Below are 25,118 nucleotides of genomic sequence, written 5' to 3'. Positions count from 1 at the left end.
TACCTGGATGACATGAAGAAGCTGTTTTCTGGCTCTGATTTCATCTATCATCAAGCAGTCTTATGATCTTTATTTGATTTCTCACATTGACTTCCCTTTGGGATAGAGAATTCACTGACTGGCCAATGTAAATATCAGTCAACTTGGTAGTTTTTTTATTATAAATTATTAAATTGAGCGGGGAGGGTATAGCTCAAGTGGTAAAGCACATGCTTAGCATGCATGAGGTCCTGGGTTCAATCTCCAGTACCTCCTCTAAAAATAAATAAGCCTAATTACCCGCCCCACCCAACCTTGGTCAGAATAAATTTTAAAAAAAACGAGGCACATAAATTATTAAGTTGACTGTTGGGTACAAATCCACCTCATATCTAGCATAAGTTATTTTTTTTCTTAGGGCCTTTGCACTGCCACTTAAGCTCTTCATTGCAGTTTTAGAACAACAGAGCTTGGAAAACAAACCTTGAGGTACAGAGAATGTAACAGTAATTGCAAATCTTTCCCTGACTACTAATATATCTTTCCTCTCCCATTTATAAACTTAATATACTTATATCCCCAATAATGTGGGCAAAGTTTTCCACTTACCTTTTAGATTTTTCCATTATACACTACTCAAGTTTCTTGTCTTTTGACCTAGCTTTTATCAAGCCACTGTTATCCCTAACAGTATTGAAGTAGTGGTTAAAATTATTCCTGTAATTGCAGTTAAGTTATCTTTAGCTTGGATTGAAGAGACAGTTCTTTGGACAGTTTGATTATCCTTGAAATTGTGGGCACTTCCAAATTCTCTGCTATACTAGTTCTTTAGGGAAAAAACATTCAGCCTATAGCCCACATTTATACAAAACAGATAGCATCCAAAATTTTTTGGTATTTTTTTTATTCCTCTCCATAAATTTTGCCCCCAAGAAATTTCCATCTAAACCAATCCCTTGAATTTGTGAGTTAGAACATTTCTTGCTATTGGAATTTAGGAATGTCTCTAAAACCAGAATTCTTATATAAATCCATCAGCTAAAGAAAAGTTGATTCTGCTACCTTTATAAAAAGATCATTTTCTTTTTTCTTACTCTTTCTTTTTCCTATCGAAGCCCAATGGGTTCCACTCCCTTGAAATGAATGGGCTTTTGGTGAAAAAAATTACTGTTGCTTCAGTGCTTTACAACCTTTTCTGATGAGAAATATGAAGTTACTGACTTGAGAAGCAAAACATTATTCAATTTATTAATACACAGTTATCTTTAATATCTGAAATTCTGCCAGATGTGAGCTGCTCAAGATGTGTTTTAATTTTTTAATTGTCCTTTTTGTGCCCTCTCCACATGATCATTAGCTATAGGTATTCACTTAGAGCACTTATGATTATAAGCAACTGCATACTTCCCTCAGGTTATGCTTTTGAATTGAGCACTGCTGCATATAAGCAGTACAATTTGTGGCTTTCCAGTTATACCCTGTTGAGTCAGGTGCTTCCAGTGATACTTATGTGTTTGTTTTTGGCCTTCTGTGCTGTGCTTGTGCTGTTTCAGCTCCCTGTATAGTAGTATGTTCCTCTTGTTATATCTTCTTACCTGCCCAGCCTCATAAGGCTTATGAAGGTATATATTAATAAGAAATAAGTAAATATTTTAAAATCTGTCAAAAGATGTGATGACTTAATAAATCAAGCATTCAGATATTCTTCCTGGAATTTGCCCTGATAGGTTTAAGAATAGATAAGTTAATTCATTAATTGAATAAATATTTATTGAGCATTATTTCTGGTATCAGTAAAGTTTCTTTCTCTGGCACTTTTTTTTTTTTCTTTTGGTCCAGCTTGTTTTCACTTACTTTCATTTCTTCTTTGACAGCTCTCTGATGTCTCTAAACCTTTTCTTCCAAACTCATTTCTGGAGGAAAAAATACAATTTTGTTATCAAAGATATTAGTGAGTCAATTTGAATTCCTTCTTTTGTTACCCTTGTGTTTTCATCCTGAATCGAATTGTTTTTCTTTCTTATGGCTAGCTAATTCCAGTATGTAGTTGAGACCTCTCTAAAAATTTTTGTTATTCGTACTAACATTGTACCAGTTTTACATTGTAATGGGGCTTAAAATATCAGTTTTGTGTTTTGAATTTGAGGCTATCTAGCTACAGCAAGAAGGCCATGTTATATATGTTAGCAGAGGAGGAAAGTAGATTGACTCCTACTTTTACAGGCCTTTTAATGATATTTCTGTAGTGTTCATTTTATAGAGCTTTTGTTGTCATGATATTGTCATCACTGTTATGTTTTTAAAATAGCTTTTGAATTTTACTTACTGTGAAAATCATAAATAGAAAAGTTAAAGAATTTCATATTTTCTGTTTATGTGTAAGCAAGGCTTAGAAAAAACTATTATGATATCAACCATTGATTACTTCAGAAATTTTGACCCTTGAGAAAGAACTTTCTTTCCTTAAACCATTGGGTTTTTTCCTATACTATAATTACTCTTTACACAGTGTGTTTTCAAATAATTCAATCTCTCATCATCCTCCTTTGACTATTTCCTACATTTTTCACCTTTTCGTTGAGGATGTGATCTTAAAATGTTATATATACTATTTGTGTTGCTCAATCTAAAATGAAAAGATGAGTTGATGTGAAGATGATACCTAATTCAGTCTCAAGCTGTAGCTGGTCTCTTTCTAGCTTTAGATAACCCTTTTGTCTTTCAGGATTACCACTGGGTGTCCAGTATGGATTAACTGGTGATTTTGTCTTTTAGGATCTATATTGAGGCCTTCAATTTATTTATTCCTGTGCAGCAGGAATAAGTTGGTTTAAAATATTTTTAAAATGTGCCTCAGCCTCTGAAATGCCTCTTTAATTTGGCCTCCACTTTAAAAAAGACATTATTTTTCAAATTTTATAGTTTATCTAAACTATAACTGAAGTCATGTACTTTGCAGCCTAATGGACTCATAATGCATGATTACACAACTTCAGAACCCATTTTGTTAAATGAAGTGGTGACATTTTATGCACTATTAAGCCAACTAGAATAATTTTCTTGCTCTTAGCCATAACTTCTCTGTGTCTTTATTGAAAAAAAATTTGAGGTCTATTGTAGAAGGTTTTTGACAGGAGAAAGTGTTTCTAAAGATATGTGGAAACGGCCCTTTTGCCATTATTCCATCAAGAAAAATAAGACAGATAAAACTTGTGAAATGGGAAAGTGGTTGAAATGTCCCAGTTTGTGTTATAATTCATTATATTTATTTAGTAATAGTTTGATTGGAAAAATGCATTTTAAAATTATAGCTTTATTTCCTTTAAAACAATACCCTACCAGTTAGGAGAGCTCATGTGTGTGATGTATGTGTGTATAAAATAAAACATTAAGGACTATACTTTTCAGCATTTCATGTTTTTGCCATCCTGTGTATTTAAAGCAGCTCAGAAAGGTAGTTTTGTTTTCAGTTCAGTATGAACAGCTTTATTTCTGTTACTCTTTACTCAATAAAGTAACTAAAAGAGAAAACTAGAAACTAAAACTAGAAAAATAGTTTGCTGATCCTTGGGTGGAATAACTGTAGTATAAAAACTGCCCTGTGTAAAATGATGCATTGTCCTGGGTTTCTTATATGTTGACACTTTTTCCCCATTCCTTGTTGTGCAAATCTACTTGAAATTGTGTAACTTTTCCCCCTCAAAATGAATTAAACTTTTTGTTACTATATTTGTGAATTGCAGAAAATACAAGCAAGCAAAAAGAGAAATACAAAAAATCAGTAATTCCATCTACTCATAGCTACTAATGTTAACACTTTGGAGGGTACTGCTTTCCAGATCCATTTGTAAACATGTGTAAACTCATACATACGTCACATTTTTTTTCCACGAAAAATAAGTTTTGTACTCTGCTTTTTTCACTTAACGTGTTTCTGTGTCACTGCATATGGCTATATTTTGCTGTATGCATTCACTGTTACTTGTTTGCATGATTCTCCATTGTTGATCATTTAAGCTAAACCCAGTTTTTCCCTATTTAAACAGCATGGGATAAAACATCCTTATAGCTAAATTTTTCATCCTTTTATTCAATAAGTACTTGTTGTGTATCTACTGTATATCAACTATTGTATTTGGTATTGGGTTACATCAGTGAGCACAGAACACAAACTCGCTGCTCAAGTGGAATTCTAGCAGGAGAGCAGTTGTTAATCAGATTGCTGTATATGTAGTTTGTAACTGAAATGGGTACTCTGAAAGAAATGAGTACTGTTCTGAGAGAGAATACAGTCAAGGATCCTGACTGTGGTTAGGGAAGAAGACTTCAATGAGAAAGTGCTGCTTGGGCTGGCAGTTAACTAATTGGAAGAAGTTGGAGACAGATCGATGTTGCAAAGAGAGAGATTATTCCAGGCAGAGTAAACAGCATTGTGCAAAGTGGGACAGTCTTTTTGAGGATCTGAAAGAAAGGTAGTGTTGCATGAACACTGAAAGCAGTGGTATAAGGCATGACTAGAAAGGTAGCTAGGGGCCAGGCCAAGCAGAGCTCACACTCATAAGCTGTGGTATGGACTTTGATCTTTATCCTAAGAGTGATAGGATGCCATTGAAGTGTTTTAAGCTGAGAGCAGTATCTGATTGTAGGGTAAACTAATTGGACAGGGAGCAGAGTGGATGCAAGAAGATCAGTTAGGAGGTTGTTACAGTGGTTTATGTAAAAAATGATGATAGCTTGGATTACATTTGTGGTGGAAATAGAAAGAAGTAGATTCAAGAGATTTTTAGGAAGTAAAATTGATTTAACTTGGAGAATATTTTTTTGTTGTTGTTGTTGTTGTTTTAGCTTAAAACTTAAATATAAATTCCCAGAAGTGGAATTCTTGAGATAAAGGGCAAAATTATTTTAAAAGCTAATGGCAGATATGAAATTGCTTTGCAGAAAGATTGTTTCAGTGTACTCTCCTATTAACAGTGTATTAGAGTGCCTATTTCCATACACCTTTACCAGCAGTGAGCGTTAACTTTTTTTTGTTTTTTTTCCTCTTTAATACCTTTTCTAGAAATTGAGTAGATACTTTAATTTTTTAAATGGGGATTATTTCACCAACTATAATAATATAGTAGTTTTGGAATGTATATGTATTGATCTTATTTTGGCTTTAGAAAGTGTGGTTTTGATTCCTAATATGTTACTTCTAAAAGCTGAGACTGAAACAAAAATATTTAATGGGAATGTTGCCTTGGAAAGTTGGGGGAAAAATGTAAGGTAGTTGTAGTTCAGATTAAGTATGACTGAAAAATTATGTTTTTGTTGAAAATTTTAATAACCCAACTTTTGTTCTCTATAGTCAGTGCCAAGACTTCTGCTTTCCTAAACATTGTGTTGTAACTCTGCTCTACCATGAGTTTAGACTTAGGGTTCCAAAATATTTTACATAAACATACTGTTAAACAGCACAAAAGTATATAAAGATTTTGACCACAAAGATGGAAATATGAAAATGTTTCTTGAATTTTATGTAATATTTTGATAGCTTAATAAATAAGAAATAAATGTATAGTGCATGTCCTCTTACCCCCACTGAATAAATTTTTGGCAGTATGAGGATGGCTGTACATGAAAATAAGAAATTAAGAGAAGTAAGTAGCTTTTTAAAATTAATTGAAATAGTTTTTCTCCAAAATAATTTGAGTTTGAAAGATATTGACCTTATATTCAAAATGAATGTTATTTTTGTAATGTTTTCATATTTTACTCAAACATTTACGTAATTCTGCATTATTGAAATATAATTATATTTGAAATGACATGTTACTCACTGCTTTGTTCTCTCTCTTTCAACAGTTAAAAGATGTTGATACTCGGAAAATCATAAAAGCAATGCTCTCTTATGTGTGGCCCAAAGACAGGCCAGATCTACGAGCTAGAGTTGCCATTTCCTTGGGACTTTTGGGTGGAGCAAAGGTAAGAATAAGAGAAATTATGCATTTTTTATTGCTATAGCTAGGAAATACTATGACATTTTCTACTAATGAAACTTAGGCTGATATAAGCCACTTTTGGGGGGAGTATTATCAACTTTCAGGACTTATTTATGTAACTCTTCGATGTAGTCAACAGAAATTATATGGTAACACCCGATTTATCTATGGATCAGACTTGTAACTATAGCCTCAGTTTAATGGAATTCACTCCTGAAATCAGTGTAAGATGCAGGATCATTGGTTGTAACAAAGCATAAGGAACTTTATCAAAGAAGCTCCTCAGAGTCCTTTTGGCTCTTATTTAAAACATATTTCTGGTAAGCTTGGTTGTCAATTCCCAGTAAACTGAATAGAGGATGAAGACATGTTAGGCACACTGATAGCCATAAGTGGTGAACAAGAAGGGTGTGACATGAAGGGTGGGGAAAAAACTAGGAAAACTTAAAAAAAAAAAACACAAAAGCTAGGCGTTTTTGTACCACTCAGTATAGGGACCCTCTACATCTTAGCTGCTTTGTCAGTTTATCACTGTACTGTAACACATTTTGATAAGGCAAAGTTATGATAATAACTGAGCTTTCAAGAAAAACCCATTTCTGGATTGGGTTGTTTGGTTGTTTCTTATTAAGTCGTATGAGCTGCTTATCTATTCTGGAGATCAAGCCTTTGTCGGTTTCATTTGCAAAAATTTTCTCGCATTCCGTAGGTTGTCTTTTTGCTTTACTTATGGTTTCCTTTGCTGTGCAGAAGCTTGTGAGTTTCATTAGGTCCCATTTGTTTATTCTTGCTTTTATTTCTATTGCTTGAGTACACTGTTCTAGGAGAACATTTTTGAGATGTATGTCAGATAACGTTTTCCCTATATTTTCTTCTAGGAGGTTTATTGTATCTTGTCTTATGTTTAAGTGTTTGATCCATTTTGAGTTAATTTTTGTGTCTGGTGTAAGGGAGTGTTCTAGCTTCATTGCTTTACATGCTGCTGTCCAGTTTTCCCAACACCATTTGCTGAAGAGACTGTCTTTATTCCATTGTATATTCTTGCCTCCTTGGTCGAAGATTAGTTGACCAAAAGTTTGTGGGTTCATGTCTGGGCTCTCTATTCTGTTTCATTGGTCTATATGTCTGTTTTTGTACCAATACCATGCTGTATTGATGACTGTAGCTCTATAGTATTGTCTGAAGTCTGGGAGAGTTATTCCTCCAGCCTCTTTTTCTTCAGTAATGTTTTGGCAACTCTAGGTCTTTTGTGGTTCCATATAAATTGTATTATGATTGTTCTAGTTCTGTGAAATATGTCCTGTGTCATTTGATAGGGATTGCATTAAATCTGTAGATTGCCTTTGGCAGTGTGACCATTTTAAGAGTATTGATTCTTCCAGTCCAAGAGCATGGGATATCTTTCCATTTTTTAAAATCTTTTTAACTTCCTTCATCAATGGTTTATAGTTTTCTGTGTATAATTCTTTCACCTCCTTGGTTAGATTTATTCCTAGGTATTTTATTACTTTGGGTGCTATTTTAAAGGGGATTGTTTCTTTACTTTCTTTTTCTGTTGATTCATCATTAGTATAAAGAAATGCAACTGATTTTTGAACCAAACAGCCCAATCCAAAAATGGGCAAAAGACCTAAGCAAGCAATTCTCCAAGGAAGACATACAAATGATCAATAGGCACATGAAAAAATGCTCAATATCACTAATTATCAGAGAAATGCAAATCAAAACTACAATGAGGTATCACCTCACACCAGTCAGAATGGCCATCATTCAAAAGTCCACAAATGACAAATGCTGGAGAGGCTGTGGAGAAAGGGGAACCCTCCTACACTGCTGGTGAGAATGCAGTTTGGTGCAGCCACTGTGAAAACAGTATGGAGATTCCTCAAAAGACTAGGAATAGACTTACCGTATGACCCAGGAATCCCACTCCTGGGCATATATCCAAAAGGAACCCTACTTCAGGATGACACCCGCACCCCAATGTTCATAGCAGCACTATTTACAATAGCCAAGACATGGAGACAGGCTAAATGTCCATCAACAGATGACTGGATAAAGAAGAAGTGGTATATTTATACAATGGAATACTACTCAGCCATAAAAACCGACAACATAACGCCATTTGCAGCAACATGGATGTTTCTGGAGAATGTCATTCTAAGTGAAGTAAGACAGAAGGTGAAAGAAAAATACCATATGAGATCGCTCATATGTGGAATCTAAAAAAAAACCAAAAAACAAAAATCAAAAAAGAAAAAAAAACAAAACATAAATACAAAACAGAATCATACTTATGGACATAGAATACAAACTTGTGGTTGCCAAGGGGGTGGGGGGGAAGAGATAGACTGAGAGTTCAAAATTGTAGCATAGATAAACAAGATTATACTGTATAGCACAGGGAAATATACACAAGATCTTCTGGTAGCTCACAGAGAAAAAAATGTGACGATGAATATATATATGTTCATGTATAACTGAACAATTGTGCTCTATTCTGGAATTTGACACAGCATTGTAAAATGATTATAAATGAATAAAAAACGTTATATTGTTGTTCAAAAAAGAAAAAGAAAAAGCCATTTCAGTTTATCCAGATTTTAAAATCAGTTAAGTATCCTTAGGTACAATATATAGTCATGGTATATATTATAGTCTCAAGTCAGACTTCCTGGGCTCTGCCACTTACTAACCTTGTAACCTTGGACAAATTGCATAGTCTCCGTGCCTCTGTTTTCCAATTTGTAAAATAAGGTAAAATAGAGTTGTTATAAGACTTGAATAAATTAACATTTAAAAGACTTAGAACAGTACCTGGCATATAATAGAACAAAATATACATGTTAGACTAAAAATAAATTTGGATTTCCATCAGAAATACGGTTAAAAAAAAAAGAAAGAAAAAATCTGCTGAAAGGTCTAGATAAGATTTGGCTGTAGTTTGGTTATCACTCTTATGTATAAGGGTTAATATGTTGTTTTAGAACCCAGGCTTTATCACTTGTTTTTTTTCTATCTCCTGCATGTTCTCTTTTATTTACTCATTCTTTACCCTACCCTAAAAATATTTACTGAGTACCTGTTATACAAGTATTGTTCTTGGGCCTGCAGGATATTCAAATATAAATAAAGCACATTTCTTCTCAAATTATACAGGATAAGACAAGTTTTATTTTTATTGCCATAATACATTGTAGGTCACAAATGATTTAAAAGAAGTATCATTCAAGTATTGGGTTTCAAAGGAAAGAACCACCAAGATGGGGGGAGTCAGGAAAGGTTTCACAGAGGAAGTAATGTCTGAAATAGGCTTGGATTAATGAGCAGGATTGTTACAGATATACGAATAAATGAACAAGATGAGAAAGAACATATGGTATGTATGGAGAAGGGAGTAGTCCAGCTTTGCTCCAATGAGGGGATAATGTTTCAGAGGAATTAGAAGTAAACTTAAAAGGATAAATCGAATGTTAATGTGAAATATCTTAATTGTAAAACAAAAATTTAATTAAGTTAGAAGTAGGAATCTCTGTTTTAGGTAGAAGCGTAATAAAGTTAAAGCTGTATTTTAGAGAATTAATCTGATTCTGTTATATAAGATGGATTAGGGTGGCGAGAGACCTAAAATAGGGATACCATTCATTTTCATTTCATGCTTTCATTCAGCAAATATTTACTGGCCAGTTATGAGGCTAATGTAATAGTCTAGATGAGAAGTAATAGCAGTTATTACTGGAGTGTATGGTAGAAATGGTAAATATGGAGGGAAGAGATTCCAGAGATATTCTGAGGTGAAGGAAGTAGAGTCAACAAGACTTACAATGGATGAGATATTAGAAGTAAAAAAGGAATAATATTCAAAGATGATGCTGAAGATAAAAGAATGATAATACCTTTAACAGAAGTAAGTGATAAGTCAGGAAGTCTTTTTTTGGAAAATGAAAATTTTGGTTTTGGGCATGTTAAGTTTGAGGTGCTAGTGGAACATCAAGACAGAGATATTCAGCTGCTAATACAAAATGCAAGACAATTTAGGAAAGAGCCCAGGGCTAGAGAGATTAAGGGGTGATAGTTGAAACAATGCAAATTAGTGAGTTCATCAAGGAAAAGAACAGAAATAGAAGACAACTGCAGACATAACTTGTGATGAATGTGTTCCTATAGGGAAGAAACAGTAGTAGAAACAGGGAAGGCATGATTAGAGAGTTAAACCAAAATAATTCAGTCAGACTTCATCCATTTTCTTGTCTCCTTTCTCATCTATGGACTCTATTGAGTCCTCTCAATGAACTTCTCTGGGAGAGAATTTAAATGAAGATACTGAGCAACAGACCAAGAATCTATACTATATTCTATTTTGTTAAGCTGAAAAGAGAGAACTGTATTACAAATCTAGTTTTGGTAGCTGATGTTGAAAAAAAAATTTTTGTGTGAGGGAAGGGAGGTAATTAGGTTAATTTATTTATTTTTAGAGGAGGTACTGGGGATTGAACCTAGCACCTCATGCATGCTAAGCATGCACTCTGCCACTTAAGCTGTACCCTTGCGAAAGTTGAAAACTTTTAAAGCTCATATTCATTTTTAGCACAGTACTAGTTGCTGAATTGTCTTTTACCTACAGATTTCTTAAGGATAAAGATTATTCTGAGCTCCTGTGCAAGGCAGAATTAGCAAATCGGCCTTTATTCTTCATTATGTGAATGTAAGTACCTTGCTGACAAGTTAAAGGCAGATTGTTTTCTGGACTTCCTTTTGAATTGAAGAGAATAGGTTAGAAAATGATTAAGCTAGTCAAAAGGAGGAATCTTAAATAATGACACTTGTATTAGACTTTAATTTTAGAGTGAATCATAATCCTTCAAAATAAAGATTTCTGTTTCTTGATGACAGGTCAATATCAGGTAGATCAAGCTACCTTCCTTAAAGACTGAAATCTTTTTAGAAGACTAATATTTGATTCTTCTGTCAGCAAATACTGAGCACCCATAGAATGGAAAGTGCCATACTAATCTCATATAAACTAATTCTGAATAAACAGAAATAAATGTAGAAAAATCAATTCTCAAAAAGTATGTTTCATTTCTTTTGAATCAGGAAAAGGAAGAAATTGTCAGATGTTATAATGAGTGCCTGCACATACTTTCAGGGTATATTCTAGTAAAAATTAGGAATGTAGACTATAGTAATAGCATTTAACCATTCCTAATACCACTTTTTCAGCTTCTCTACTGTCCTCAGTTTAAAAATAATCACTCTCCCAAATCTTTAAAACCTGGTCATTGTTTATTTTTGAGTAGTATTGCAGGTGTGATTTTTCATTGGTGTGCACTAGATAGATTGCTAGCTCTTTCATTCCTTGCCTTCCTATTTTTTCCTCAAGTTGATTATACATGCTTTGGTATATAAGCATCTTGGACCAATCTGTGGCCCTTTAAACTCAGGTCTTCCCTGCCTTCTCCACATACTTCTGGGAAGTGTAGGAGACGGTTCAGCAACCTTCTCAGCTCTAAATGAATGCCACCCAGACATCTGAGCAGTGTGTGATGGTTTCATAATGATGCCTGAGGCATCCACGAAGGTGAAGGAAGACAGAAAGAAATGTTACGTGAGAAGAAGATAAAGGGAGGAGGATTTCATGCTTAACATATGGGACCACAGCATACCATCTGCTTGCCTATTTGCTTTTTAATGCTCTTTTGATTCTGAGGGTCTTAGGGTTATCGTTGCCTCCAACAAAGATTTTTAAGGTAAACTATATTATGTAAAGATGCCTTGCAGCCTAGAGGAGGCCAGGAAGCTGGGTCGGTATTTCTTCTATCCGAGTTGCAGCAATTTTATTTTAATGTTAGAGTTCGGTATGTGGTATATTTTAGGGGCTGTGTTGCCAAGAGAAAGACAGAGATAGAGACAGAGCAAACACTGTTTGCCTTCATTCCTTAAATCCCTACAAATCACATGCAATGCCTTTTCTTACCATCTACACATGTATCATAGGAGTATCACACCATCATTAATCTGGGGATTTTGAGATCTAAGGATTTTTTTAATTCAGTCTTTCTATTAGTATATTACATACAACTATGCCAGGATTTAAGTATAAAACATATTTATTGAAATCATCTGATTTCATAAAATAAATATTCTAATAATTAAAAAGTTTACTCATATTCTAAGCACCACCATCTTGGGAACCATAGTTGACAGAGAAATTGAGGGCACAAAAAATTAAAGTATCAGGTACAAAAAGATATTCTCAATAATCTGTTAGAAATGAAAATAAGCTATATTTAAAATTATAAAATAATTTTGAGAGACAGTATGATTTATAAAGATATCATTGATACCCCACTTCTTCAAGCATGCATCTATTACATAAAGTAATGTTTTAGTCCATCTGGGCTGCTATAACAAAATGCCATAAACTGGGTGATTCATAGATTGCTGTCTTTTGTTGTAACCTCACATGATGTAAAGAGCAAGAAGGGTCTCTTATAAAGACCCTGCCTCCAAATACTATTATCATGGGAGTTAGAATTCAGCATATGAATTGAGGAGAGAAGGACACAAGCATTCAGACCATAGCAATATGTACTAAGCAAATATTTGTTGTGTGACTATTAGGTACAAGGTACTGTGCTTAGGCAGCTGGGGATACAAAAATGAATAAAATGTGGGCCTTGCCCTCCTGGAATTACAGTGTACTGAAGGAGAAAAATGTATATAATGATAAAATATGTATATAACATAAACACCCAAAGGGAGTCACAAATGAAGCTATATGGGACTTTCAACAATTAGGCATTTAGGGAAGTCTTCATGGAGGAGCTAGAGTTTTCCAGTAACTATCTTAACATTTGTAACTTCAAAAGATTCATATACTTTTTGGTTAACTTTGATACTTTAAAATTTTCTGAAAAACACTTTTTAGAATAAAACACTACCTGAAGCCTTTATGTAAGTTGAGAAGTATAAGTTACATCCTGAAGTATTTTTTAAATTAAAATATTTTATATTTTAGTGAATTTTTAGGCTTACAGAAAAATTGATCAATAAGTACAAAGTTGCTATACATCCCTCTCCCTAAAACAGCCCCACTAAATTTCTTCTATTACTAACATTTTATATTAGCGTAGTACATTTTTTGCCATTGATGAACCATTATAAAAAATACATTATTCTTATTAACTTAGGATTCATTCTTTGTGTTGTAGTTATTTGTGACTGGAGAAATGCATAATATCATATATCCACCATTAAAGTATCATAAGAATAGTTTCACTTCCCTACAAATCCCACTTGTTCCAGTTATTCATCTCTCTCTCTACCCTCTGGAATCCCTGATAACTACTGATGATTTTGCTGTCTCTATAGTTTTCATTTCTCCAGAATGTTATATAATTGGAATCATATAGTATGTAGCCCTTTCAAACTGGGTTCTTTCACTTAGGAATATGCATTTCAGAGTCATTCATGTCTTTTTTGACTTGATAGTTCATTTCCTTTTATTGCTGAAAAATATTTCATTGTATGGATGTACCATAGTGTGTTTAAGCCACTTGCTCTTTGAAAGATATCTTGGTTGCTTCTAGATTTTAGCAATAATAAATAAAGCTACATTAACAGTTGTGTGCAGGATTTCGTGTGATGTAAGTTTTCAGCTCATTAGGGTAATTATCAAGGATTTGCAATTGCTATATTATATGGAAAGACTATGTTTAGTTTTGTGAGAAACTGACAAACTGTCTTCCAAAGTGGCTGACCCATTCTGCATCTCTACTAGTAATGAGAGTTTCTTTTCTTCCATATCCCTGTCAGCCGTTCTAAAAGGTTCATAGTATTATCTCATTTTTGTTCTAATTTGAAATTGCCTAATGATATATGCTACTGAGCATCTTTTCATATGCTTATTGACCATATGTATCTCTTCATTGGTGAGATGTCTGTCAGGTCTTTTGCGCATTTTTAATATGGATTGTTTATTTTCTTATTGCTGAATTTTAAGAGTTCTTTGTATATTTTGGATACCAGTTCTTTATCAAATAGATGTTTTGCAGATATTGTCAATGAATCTGTGGCTTGTATTTTCCTTCTCTTTACAGTGTCTTTAACAGAACAGAAGTTTCAAATTTTAATGAAGTGCAACTCATCAGTGTTTCATGGATTGTGCCTTTAGTGTTGTGTATAAAGTCACTGGCAAACCAAAGGTCACCTAGATTTTCTTAATTGTTATGTTCTAGATATTTTATAGCTTTGTGCTTTACATTTAGATCTGTGATAATTTGAAGTTAATTTTTATGGAAGGTGTAATGTCACTGTCTAGATTCATCCTTCCTTCCTTCCTTCCTTTCCTTTCTTTCTTTTCACATTCAGTTGTTTAAGCACCATTTTTTAATAGAAGTATAGTCAGTTTACAATGTTGTAAAGCATAATGTTTCAGTCATACATATGCATATATATTAGTTTTCATATTCTTTTTTATTGAAGTATAGTCAGTTTACAATGTTGAATCAATTTCTGGTTTACACCATAATGTTTCAGTCATACATATGCATACATATATTCCTTTTCATATTCTTTTTCATTGCAAGTTACTCCAAGATATTGAATATAGTTCCCTGTGCTATGCAATAGAAATTTGTTTATCTATTTTATATATGGTAGTTAGTATCTGCAAATCTCAAACTCCCAATTTATCCCTTCCCACCTCCTCCCCCCTGGTACCCATAAGTTTGTTTTCTATGTCTGTGAGTCTGTTTCTGTTTTGTAGATAAGTTCATTTGTGTTTTTTGTTTTTTGTTTTTTTTTAGATTCCACATATAAGTGATATCATATGGTATTTTTCTTTCTCTTTTTGACTTACTTCATTTTGAATGATGATTTCCAGGTCCATCCATGTTGCAGCAAATAGCATTATTTTGTTCTTTTTTATGACTTGAGTAGTATTCCATTGTATAAATATACTGTAACTTCTATATCCAGTCATCTGTTGATGGACAGATTGTTTCCATGTCTTGGCTATTGTAAATAGTGCTGCTATGAACATTGGGGTGCATGTATATTTTCTAATTAGAGTTCCCTCTGGGTATATGCCCAGGAGTGAGATTGCTGGATCATATGGTAAGTCTATTTTTAGTTTTTTAAGAAATCTCCATACTGTTTTCCACAATGGCTGCACTAAAGTACCTTCCCACCAACAGTGTAGGAGGGTTTTTTTTTTTCTCCACAACCTCTCCAGCATTTATCGTTTGTGAACTTTTGAATGATGGCCATTCTGACCAGTGTAAGGTGATAACCTCATTGTAGTTTTGATTTGCATTTTTCTGATAATTAGCGATATTGAGCATTGTTTCATGTGTCTATTGGTCATTTGTATGTCTTCATTGGAGAGTTGCTTGTTGAGATCTTCTGCCCATTTTTGGATTAGGTTGTTTGTTTTTTTATTATTAAGTTGTACGAGCAGTGTGTCTGTTCTGGAAATTAAGCCCTTGTCAGTCACATCATTTGCAAATATTTTCTCCCATTCCATAGGTTGTCTTTTTGTTTTGTTTATAGTTCCCTTTGCTGTGCAAAAGCTTATAAGTTTAATCATGTCCTATTTGTTAATTTTTGCTTTTATTTCTGTCATCTGGGTAGACTGCCCTAGGAGAACATCGCCAAGATTTATGTCAGAAAATGTTTTGCCTATGTTTTCTTCTAGGAGTTTTATAGTGCCTTGTCTTGTGTTTAAGTCTTTAAAGTCCATTTGGAGTTTACTTTTGTATATGGTGTGAGAGAGTATTCTAACTTAATTGATTTACATGCAGCTGTCCAGTTTTTCCAACACCACTTACTGGAGAGACTACTTTTTCTCCATTGTATATTCTTGCCTCCTTTTTCAAAGATTAATTGACTGTAAGTATGTGGGTTTATTTCTGGGCTCTGTTAAGTTCCATGATCCATGTGGTCTGTCTTTGTGCCAGTACCGCACTGTTTTGATTACTGTAGCTCTATGATATTGTCTGAAGTCTGGGAGGGTCATTCCTCCAGCTTCATTCTCTTTCCTCAGTATTGCTTTGGCAATTCTAGATCTTCTGTGACTCCATATAAATTTTAGGATTATTTGTTCTAGTTCTGTGAAAAATGTCCTGGGTAATTTGATAGGGATCACATTTAATCTGTAGGTTGCTTTGGGTAATATGGCCATTTTAACAGTATATATTCTTCTAGTCCAAGAACATGGGATATTTTTCCATTTCTTTAAATCATCTTTAATTTCCTTCATCAATGTTTTGTAGTCCTCCACATATAAGTCTTTCACCTCCTTGATCAGGTTTATTCCTAAGTATTTTTTTTGATGCAATTTTAAAAGGGATTGTTTCTTTACTTTCATTGTTAGTGTAAAGAAATGCAACTGATTTCTGTATGTTAATCTTATATCCTGCTACCTTGCCAAATTCTTTTATCAGCTCTAGTAGTTTTTGAAGCACCATTTTTTGAAAAGACTATCTTTACTCCACTGAGTTGCCTTTGCTCCTTTATCAGAGATCAGTTAGCTATATTTGTATGTATTTGTCTATTTCTGGACTCTCTGTTCAGTTCCATTGATCTATTTGTCGATTCTTTTTCCAGTACCACAGTGTTTTGGGTACTATAGCTTTATAGTAAGTCTTGATGATGTCAAATAGTGTCAGCCCTCCGACATTGTTTTCTTCTTCAATATTGTGTTAGATATTCTTGGTCTTTTGCTTCTCTATATAAAATTTAGAATCAGTTTGTCCCTATCTACCAGATTATTAGGTAAGGTTTTGATTGGGACTGGATTGAATATATTGATCAAGTTTGGGAAGAACTAGCATCTTGACAGTATTGAGTCATCCTATCCATAAACATGGAATATCTCTCTATTCATTTAGTTTCTTTGATTTCTTTCATCAAAGTTTTATAGTTTTCCTCATGTAGACCTTATATATGTTTTGTTATACTTATACCTAATTATTTCTTTTTTGGTACTAATTTAAATGGTGTTGTATTTTTAATTTTAAATAATGTATTATTCATTGGGGGTATATAGGAACATGATTGACTTTTTTATATTAACCATGTATCCTGCATCCTTGCTAGAGTTGCTTGCTAGTTTCAGGAGGGTTTTTTTAATGCTTGTTTTGAATTTTCTCCATAGATAATCATATCATCTACAAAGATGGTTTTATTTCTTTCTCCCTAATATATATACCTTTTATTTCCTTTTCTTGTCTTACTGCATTAGCTAAGGACTTCTAGTACCATGTTGAACAGAAGCAGTAAGAGAGGACATCCTTCTTATTTCTAATCTTAGGGGTAAAAGCATCTAATTTCTCATCATTAATTATGTTGTTAGCTATAGAGGTTTTTTTGTAGATATTCTTAAGTTGAGGACATTCCCCTCAATTCCCAGTTTTTTTTTTTTTTTACAGAGTTTCTTAAAATCATGAATAGGTGTATTTTTTCCATTGCTTTTTTTGCATCTGTTGTTAATATATACTATTTTTTCTTTAGCCTATTGATGTGATCAGTTACATTAACTGATTTTTGAATATTGAACCAGACATGCATACCTGAAATAAGTTCCACCTGACCATATTGTATAATTATTTTTGTAGATTATTGGATTTGATTTGCTAATATTTTGGTGGGATTTTTTTTATCTGTGTTCATGAGAGAAAGTGGTCTGTAGTTTTTCTTTCTTATAGTGTCTTTGTTTGGTTTTGGTATTAGAATGATGCTGGCCTCATAGAATGAGTTAGGAAATATTCCCTCTATCTCTGTTTTCTGGAAGAGATGGTCTTTACAAATTATCTAAGTACTTTATCCTTCTGTTCTCATTGCTTTGCCTTGCTAAACAATTCTGCCTTTAGTGCTCTTGTTCTTTCTCTCCTTCCAATTGTTTTGGAACCAGAGAGGTAATTAAACAATGAAATGAAATTCCCTTTTACATGTTCACATATATTGGACCCTTCATGGCATCAGTAGCTATATAGCCCTTAATTGTCAGAGACTGCTTTATGCAAAAGAGATTAATTATTGAGAAATTTAAATATTAAAAGTTCTGGAAGAGTTGGGTTCCTTAGATGAGATAGACAATACTTTCATGACCAGGAACGGAACAGTTGTTATGAAATCTGGAATTTGAGACCCTCAGCAAAATGACCATATTGACCAGTAATTTTGACATCATATAGATACAGCATACCTTTGGATGTTCTTTATGGTGATTTTACTTTTTCCTTAACTCTATTCCTTCGGTCAGTGTCCCAAATTGTACATGTGCATGTTAAAATTCAGTTTTCTAATGATATACTAGTCTCTGTGACAATTTAGGAGTTTAGCAGGTTAGTTATATATGTGATTTAAACTTTTTCATCTAGGAAAGAAAATAGTTTTGTGAGAATTAGTCCCTTTATATTTCTTGTTACTTAATGGGTATATTGCATTTACAGATAAAACAACTGTCTGTTATGTGATTATAATCTAGTAAAAATAACCAATTTCTCAATTTTTAGAAAGCAACAGGGGATGAAACTTCATATTGAGTCAATTTTTACTGAAGTACGCTATCAGCTAGCTTTATTTTTAGATAATTCCAGTCACTAAGGGAGCTAGGGCTGATGTGACCTGAGACACTGGCTTTGTAAAAAAAAATATTTTTAATAATACACACAGTAAAATGTACCCTTTTTGGTACATAGTTCTGTGATTTTTAACATGTATATATTTATATAATTACTACCTGGGTCAAGACGGCACAGAAAACTGCCATCACCCCAAAGATCTCCTTTGTGTAACCCCTTTGTAGATATACCCTCTCCAGATCCCTAACTGCTAGAGATCAATGATTTGTCCTCTACTGCTGTAGTTTTGTCATTTTGAGAATACTATATAAGTGGAATCATATAATATATAACCTTTTGAGCTGTCTTCTCTCACTCAGTATAATTCCTTTGTCATTCACCAAATCATTGAGTCAGTCTATCATTAGTTCATTCTTTTTTTTTAATTAATGGGCAGTATTCCATAGCATGGATGTACTAGAGTTTATTTATCCATTCATCCACTGATGTGCATTTGGTTTCTTTCTGCCCTTTGGCAATTATAACTAGAGTTGCTGTAAACACTGTAGTACAGGTTTTTTGTGAACCTGAGTTTTCATTTCTCTAGGATAAATACCTAGGAGTGAAATTGCTGGGTCATGGTAAGTGTGTTTAACTCTATAAAAAACTGCCAAATTGTTTTCCAGAGTGGCTGTTTTTTCTTCCCACCAGCAATGTATGAGAGTTCCACTTTCTTCACTTCTTTGCCTACACTTGGCATATAGTGGTATCTTGAGGTTTTAATATACATTCCCCTTATGGCTAATGATGTTGAATATCTTTGTGTGTGCTTCATTGCCATCCATATGTCCACTCTGGTGAAGTGTCCGTTCAAGTGTTTTGTCCATTTTTTATTTGGACTGTTGTTTCTACTGTTGAGTTTAGTAAGTTATATATTCTAGATATGAGCCTTTCTCAGATATATAATTTGAAAATATTTTTCCCAATCTGTAGTTTGTTTTTTAATTCCCTTAATAGTGTCTTATATAGAACAAAAGTGTTTTTTTTTTAAATTTTGATAGGTTTCAGTTTATCATGTTTTTTCCTTTATGGTTTATGCTTGGTTTTATGTCTAAGAACTGTTTACCTAACTCAAGGTCATAAAGATTTTCTCCTGTGTTTTTTTCTAGAAGTTACATTTTTACCTTTTATATTTAGATCTATGCTCCATTTTGAATTAATTCTTGTATTTAGTTTAAATGAAGGTTCATTGTTTTGTCCAGTTGTTCCTACACTAAAAGTCTCCTCACCCCACTGAATATTTTCTATTTCCTATTGCTGCTGTAACAACTTATCATAAACTTAATAGCTTAAAACAACACAAATTTATTATATTTCTGAAGGTATCAGAAGTCCAAAATTAGATTTCACTGGATCAAAATAAAGGCATTTGGCTGAACTGTGCTCCCTCCAGAGGCTCTTTGGGGAAGATCAATTTCCTTGCCTTTTCCAGCTTCTGGAGGTCACCTGCATTTTTTTTTTTTTTAATTGAGGTGCCTTCATCTTAAGGCCAACATCATTTTCAGTCTTCCTGACCCTGACTCTCAGCTTCTCATATCTTTTTTCTTGACTTTGACCCTACTTCTTCCCTCTTATAAGGACCCTTTTGATTATATTTGTCCCGCTCAGATAACCTGGGATACTCTCCCCAGCTCATGTTCTTTAGTTTAACTACCTCTGCAAAGTCCATTTTTCCATATAAGGTATCATCTTCAAAGGTTCTGGGTATTAGTACATGGAGGTTTTTAGGGAGTCATTATTCTCTCTATGATAGATGGGTTGATAGATAAATAAGAAGGGATGGAGGGAGAGAGGGATAGAGAGAGAGAGGGAGAGAGAGAGGAAGGAAGGAAGGAAGGAGAAGAGAGAAGAAGGAAGGAAAGATGGATGTCATCCTTTTCTGGACTCTGTTCTGTTTCCATTGATCTATGTGTCTGTCCATTCATCATCACCACACTTTCTTCATTATTGTGACTTTATAGTTATGTCTTAAAGACAAGTAGTATGATTCTTCTTCCTTTCTTTTTTTCCAAAACTATTTTTGCTATTCTTTGCTTCTCTGTGTAATTTTAGAATAATCTTGCCTATGGCTACAAAGAAGCCAGATGAGATTTTTTTTTAATGGATTTTTATTAAATCTCTGGGCAAATTTGGGGAGAATTGACATCCCTACTACATTGAATCTTGCAGTTGATGAGCACAGTATATCTCTCTATTTATTTAGTTTGTCTTTGATTTATTTCATTTGCATTTGTAGCTTTCAGCATACAGACACTGTACATGTTTGACTAGATCAGTAATTCCCAACTGGGTGTGATTTTGTCTTTGAGAGGACATTTGGCACTATCTGGAGACATTTAGACATTTTTGTTAATCACAACTAGGCTGGGGAGTTGGGGGGACTGGGAGCGTTTCTGCTATTAACCTGTATTTGGTAGACATTAGGGACACTGCTAAACATCCTGAAGTGCATAGAATAGCCCCTCCCATAAAAAAGAATTATCTAACCCAAAATGTCAGTAGTGCTGAAGATTGAGAAACCCCAGGTTAAATGTATACTTTTAAGGGTTTGTTTTTGTAGGGAGAAGTGTTGTAAATTTATTTAAATTTTGGTTTCCAGTTGTTCATTGCTAGTGTATTGATACATTAATAATTGTTCATTTATATTGCTCATTATAATATGTTGATAATTATGTTGATAATTATTGATATATTTGGAGTTTAGCCTACCATTTTATTATTTGTTTTCTGTTAGTTGCCTCTTTATTTTGTTGCTTTATTTCACTTTCCTTGCCATCTTTTGTGTTATTTGAACAGATTTTACTATCCCATTTTAATTTATCTATTGTGCCTTTTACTCTATCTCTTTGTATAATTTTTTAGTAGTTTCTCTACAAATTACAATATTCATACTTAACTTTTCAGTCTCTTAGAATCAGTATTTTATCACTTCAGGTGAATTGTAAAGACCGTATGATCCTCTAAATCCCTTTACCTTCCCCCTTTATATTCATGTCATCTTATGTATTACATCTGTATACATTGAAAACCTCATCAGTCGATAATTTGCTTTTTGTTTTTAACCATCAAACATACTTTAAAGAACTTAAGAGAAGAATTGCTTCTATATTTGTGTAGATACTTATTGTTTCTGTTACTTTCCCTTCATTCCTAATGTTCCAGGATCATTCTGTTTCTGTTTCCCATGTGTATGAAGAATTTCCTTTAGCAGTTCTTCTAGAGCAGATCTGCTGGTGACTAATCCTTATTAGTTTTCCTTAATCTGGGAATGTCTTGTTATTCCCTTCATTTCTAAAGGCTAATTTTACTGGTTATAGGATTCTAGGTAGACAGCTCTTTTACCACTTGAAAAATGTTGTGCCGCTTCCTGCTGGCCTCCCTGGAAATCTGCCGTCTTCAAATTGTTTTTCCCTTATCTTTAATGTATTGTTTTTATCTAGCTCTTTTTAAGATTTCTTCTTTGTCTCCAGCTTTCCAAAGTTTAATATACTGTGTCTTGGTGTGAATTTCTTTGGGTTTATCCCTATTTGGGGTTGCTCAGCTTCTTGAATTCTTGCACTTGTCTTTGCCAAATTAGAGGATTTTTTATTTCTTTGAGTACTTTTTCCAGTCTCATACTTTTTCTCCTATTCTTCAGAAACTCTGAAGAGGAATGATAGATCTTTTGTTATGGTCCCATAGGTTCTGAGTCTTGTTTACTTTTTTTTTTAAGTCTGTTTTCCCTCTGTTGTTCATATTTAGTAATTTCTATTGTTCTATCTTCAAATTTACTGATTCTTTCCTTTGTCCTCCATTCTGCCATGGAGTCAGGCCATCCATTCAGGTTTTTTTTTTTTTTTTTTTTTACTTCAGTTATATTTTTTCAATTCCAAATTTTTAATTTATTTCTTCTTTTATGTCTTCTATTTATTTACTGAGATATTCTTTTTTTGTTGTTGTTGATTTAAACATGTTCATAAATTCTCCTTGAAGCACTTTTATGATGGCAACTCTGAAATTCTTGTCAGTAGTTCTGACATTTATATCTGTTGATTTTATTTTCATATTCAAATTGGTATTTTAGTAGTTCTTGGGATGATAAGTGATTTTTTTATTGAAACCTGGGCATTTTGGGTATTATGTTAAGAGACTCTGGATCTTATTCAAATCTCCTGTTTAGCAGACTTGTGACACTGCTCCAGTGGGGATAGGGTGCTGTCTCATTACTGTAGGTGGGGATAAAAGTCCAGGTTCTTACCTCAGCGTCCATTGATTCATAGGGAATCCATTGATTCAGGTTCCTTAGTAGGATAAAAGACAAGCTATGGACTGGGAGAAAATATTTGCAAATCACATACCCAGCAACGCCTCTATCTAGAATATATACAAAGAACTCCCAAAACTCAACAGCAGAAAAAAAAAGATAATCTAAATATAACATATACAAGAGACACAAGCAGATAATTTCATCAGAGAGGATATATGGATGGCAAATAAGCACATCATTCAACATCATTGTCTAGGGGAAACACAAATTAAAACCACAATGTATAATATATCACTATATCCCTATTAAAATAGCATCACAATTAAAAAAAAGTAGTGAGATATCAAATATTGGTGAGGATGCAGAGGAACTGGATTACTCATACTTAACTGGTGGGAATAAAAAGTGGTACAGCTACTCTGAGAGAGTATGGCAGTTTCTTAGAAAGTTCAGTGTAGACTTACCACATGACTTAGCAGTTACACTCTTGGGCATTTATCCCAGAGAAATGAAAACTTATGACCATCTGTATGAAAATGTTCATAACATCTTTATTTGTAATAGCTCAAAACTAGAAACAACCAAAATGTCCTTCAGGGATGAATGGCTGAATAAATTCTGGTGCATCCATGGAATAGTACTCAGCAATAAAATGAGATGAGCTTTTGATACATGCATCATCCTTGATAAATCTCAAGGGCATTATGCTGAGTGAAAAAAAAAACAATCTAAAAAGGTTACATACTATATGATTCCGTGTATATAATAGTCTCAAAATGACGGAACTATGGAGATCGTGATTGCTAGGCAACAGGGACTAGCTTGGGACCAAGTGGTATGGGAAGGAATATAAAGAGGTGGCACAAAGGTGTTCTCTGGTGATGGGATAGTTCTGTATCTTGATTGTGATGATGGTTACATGGATCTAAACATGGGATAAAATTACATAGAACCATATAGAAGACAAATAAGAAGCACACACACATGAATACACATTTTAAAATGGTGAAAACTGAATGAGTTCTGTAGTCTAGTTAACAGTAATGTGCCAAAGTACATTTTTGGCTTTGATAATGAACCACAGCTACATAAGATGTCATCATTAGGAGATTCTGGGTGAAGGGTTATGAATGTCTTTTTTTAAAACTACTTCTGCAACTTCCTGTTAGCCTATAATTATTTCAAAATAAAAAGTTTTTTTTTAAAATTAGCATTTGAGATGGTTTAAGTCTAGTTCTGCTGAAGGCAGAATATTAGAGAAAACCAATATTTGCCACCCCTCAGCCCCAAAATATCACAAGGTCAATGAAACCCACATATATATAACTAATAAAAACATCTACATATAATATAATCCTTCCTGTTTCTTTGGTGTTTTTCCTTTTCTTTTTGAAATTTTATGGGAAAATTGACAGTAATCAACGGTTATTATTACAGGTAGTGCTTTGTTCTTAGCACTGTGCTAACTGCCCTTTCCCTGCCAGTAAAAACACAGGAAAGATGACATTGACGTTCTTTACATACTTACATGGATGCTCCCAAGTTTGACCAAACTCAAACACATTTTCAAGAAAGTAAAATTGCACAATTTTCTTGATGATGCATTACTTTCAGCCACAACTCACTCTAGCTGTGGTAAAGATATAATGGGCTGTGAGTTGTGAGAATTACACGCTATCTGTAACTATCACTTTTTCTCCCACTCAGAAAAAGTGTATTACAGTATAAGTGAGGGGATTTGGCCTTATATGGAAAACCTGGAATCTGTTCAAATTTATTTAAATACTTGTGCCATACTTTTTGAGTGTAGCTGATTTAAGCAGTGCATTTGAGAGCATCCATTTTAGAGTGCAAAAGTAATAAAGTAATGTTGTCCCTGCTATATAAGCTGCTGATATGGCTGTGGTATACTGGAAAAAAATTCTGTTTTAAGGCAGACCTGGATTTTAATTCTAGTTCTCCTGCTTACCAGACAAGTCATTAAACCTCATGGAACTTGAGTTTTCTCAATTATAGGGGTAGTACCCATTTCACAGAATTGTTATTTCATTCAGCTCTCATCTTTGTGAAAGCTACCTAGCACCATATCTGACTCATAATAGCTTTTGTTTACAAAACATTTGTTTTGCCACAGAAGGTTTCTGCTTTGGAAAGGAGTTATCCATATACATGCAACTACAGACAAAGTGAATGATAAATATATAATAAAAAATTATAAATACTGAGGTATAAATTGTAAAAAAGAGGAGTTAAAAAATGGAACGTGCCCAAAGGGCTGCA

At 33.6% G+C, this 25,118-nt stretch overlaps 1 protein-coding gene across 3 annotated transcripts in view; it reads left to right on the top strand.

The window, feature by feature from the left end:
- The window catches only part of ABCB7 (ATP binding cassette subfamily B member 7), a 104,035-nt gene that overhangs the window by 56,031 nt on the left and 22,886 nt on the right, over window positions 1-25,118 (top strand). For all 3 annotated transcript variants that reach the window (XM_045504726.2, XM_045504727.2, XM_010967562.3), the window contains one exon: window positions 5,827-5,946. In XM_045504726.2, the coding sequence (XP_045360682.1) occupies window positions 5,827-5,946 (120 nt within the window). The remainder of the gene's footprint in view (window positions 1-5,826; window positions 5,947-25,118) is intronic.

The sequence above is a fragment of the Camelus bactrianus genome, chromosome X, assembly GCF_048773025.1.
Source record: "Camelus bactrianus isolate YW-2024 breed Bactrian camel chromosome X, ASM4877302v1, whole genome shotgun sequence".
Lineage (NCBI taxonomy): Eukaryota > Metazoa > Chordata > Mammalia > Artiodactyla > Camelidae > Camelus > Camelus bactrianus.
This window is presented reverse-complemented; position numbering and strand designations above follow the sequence as displayed.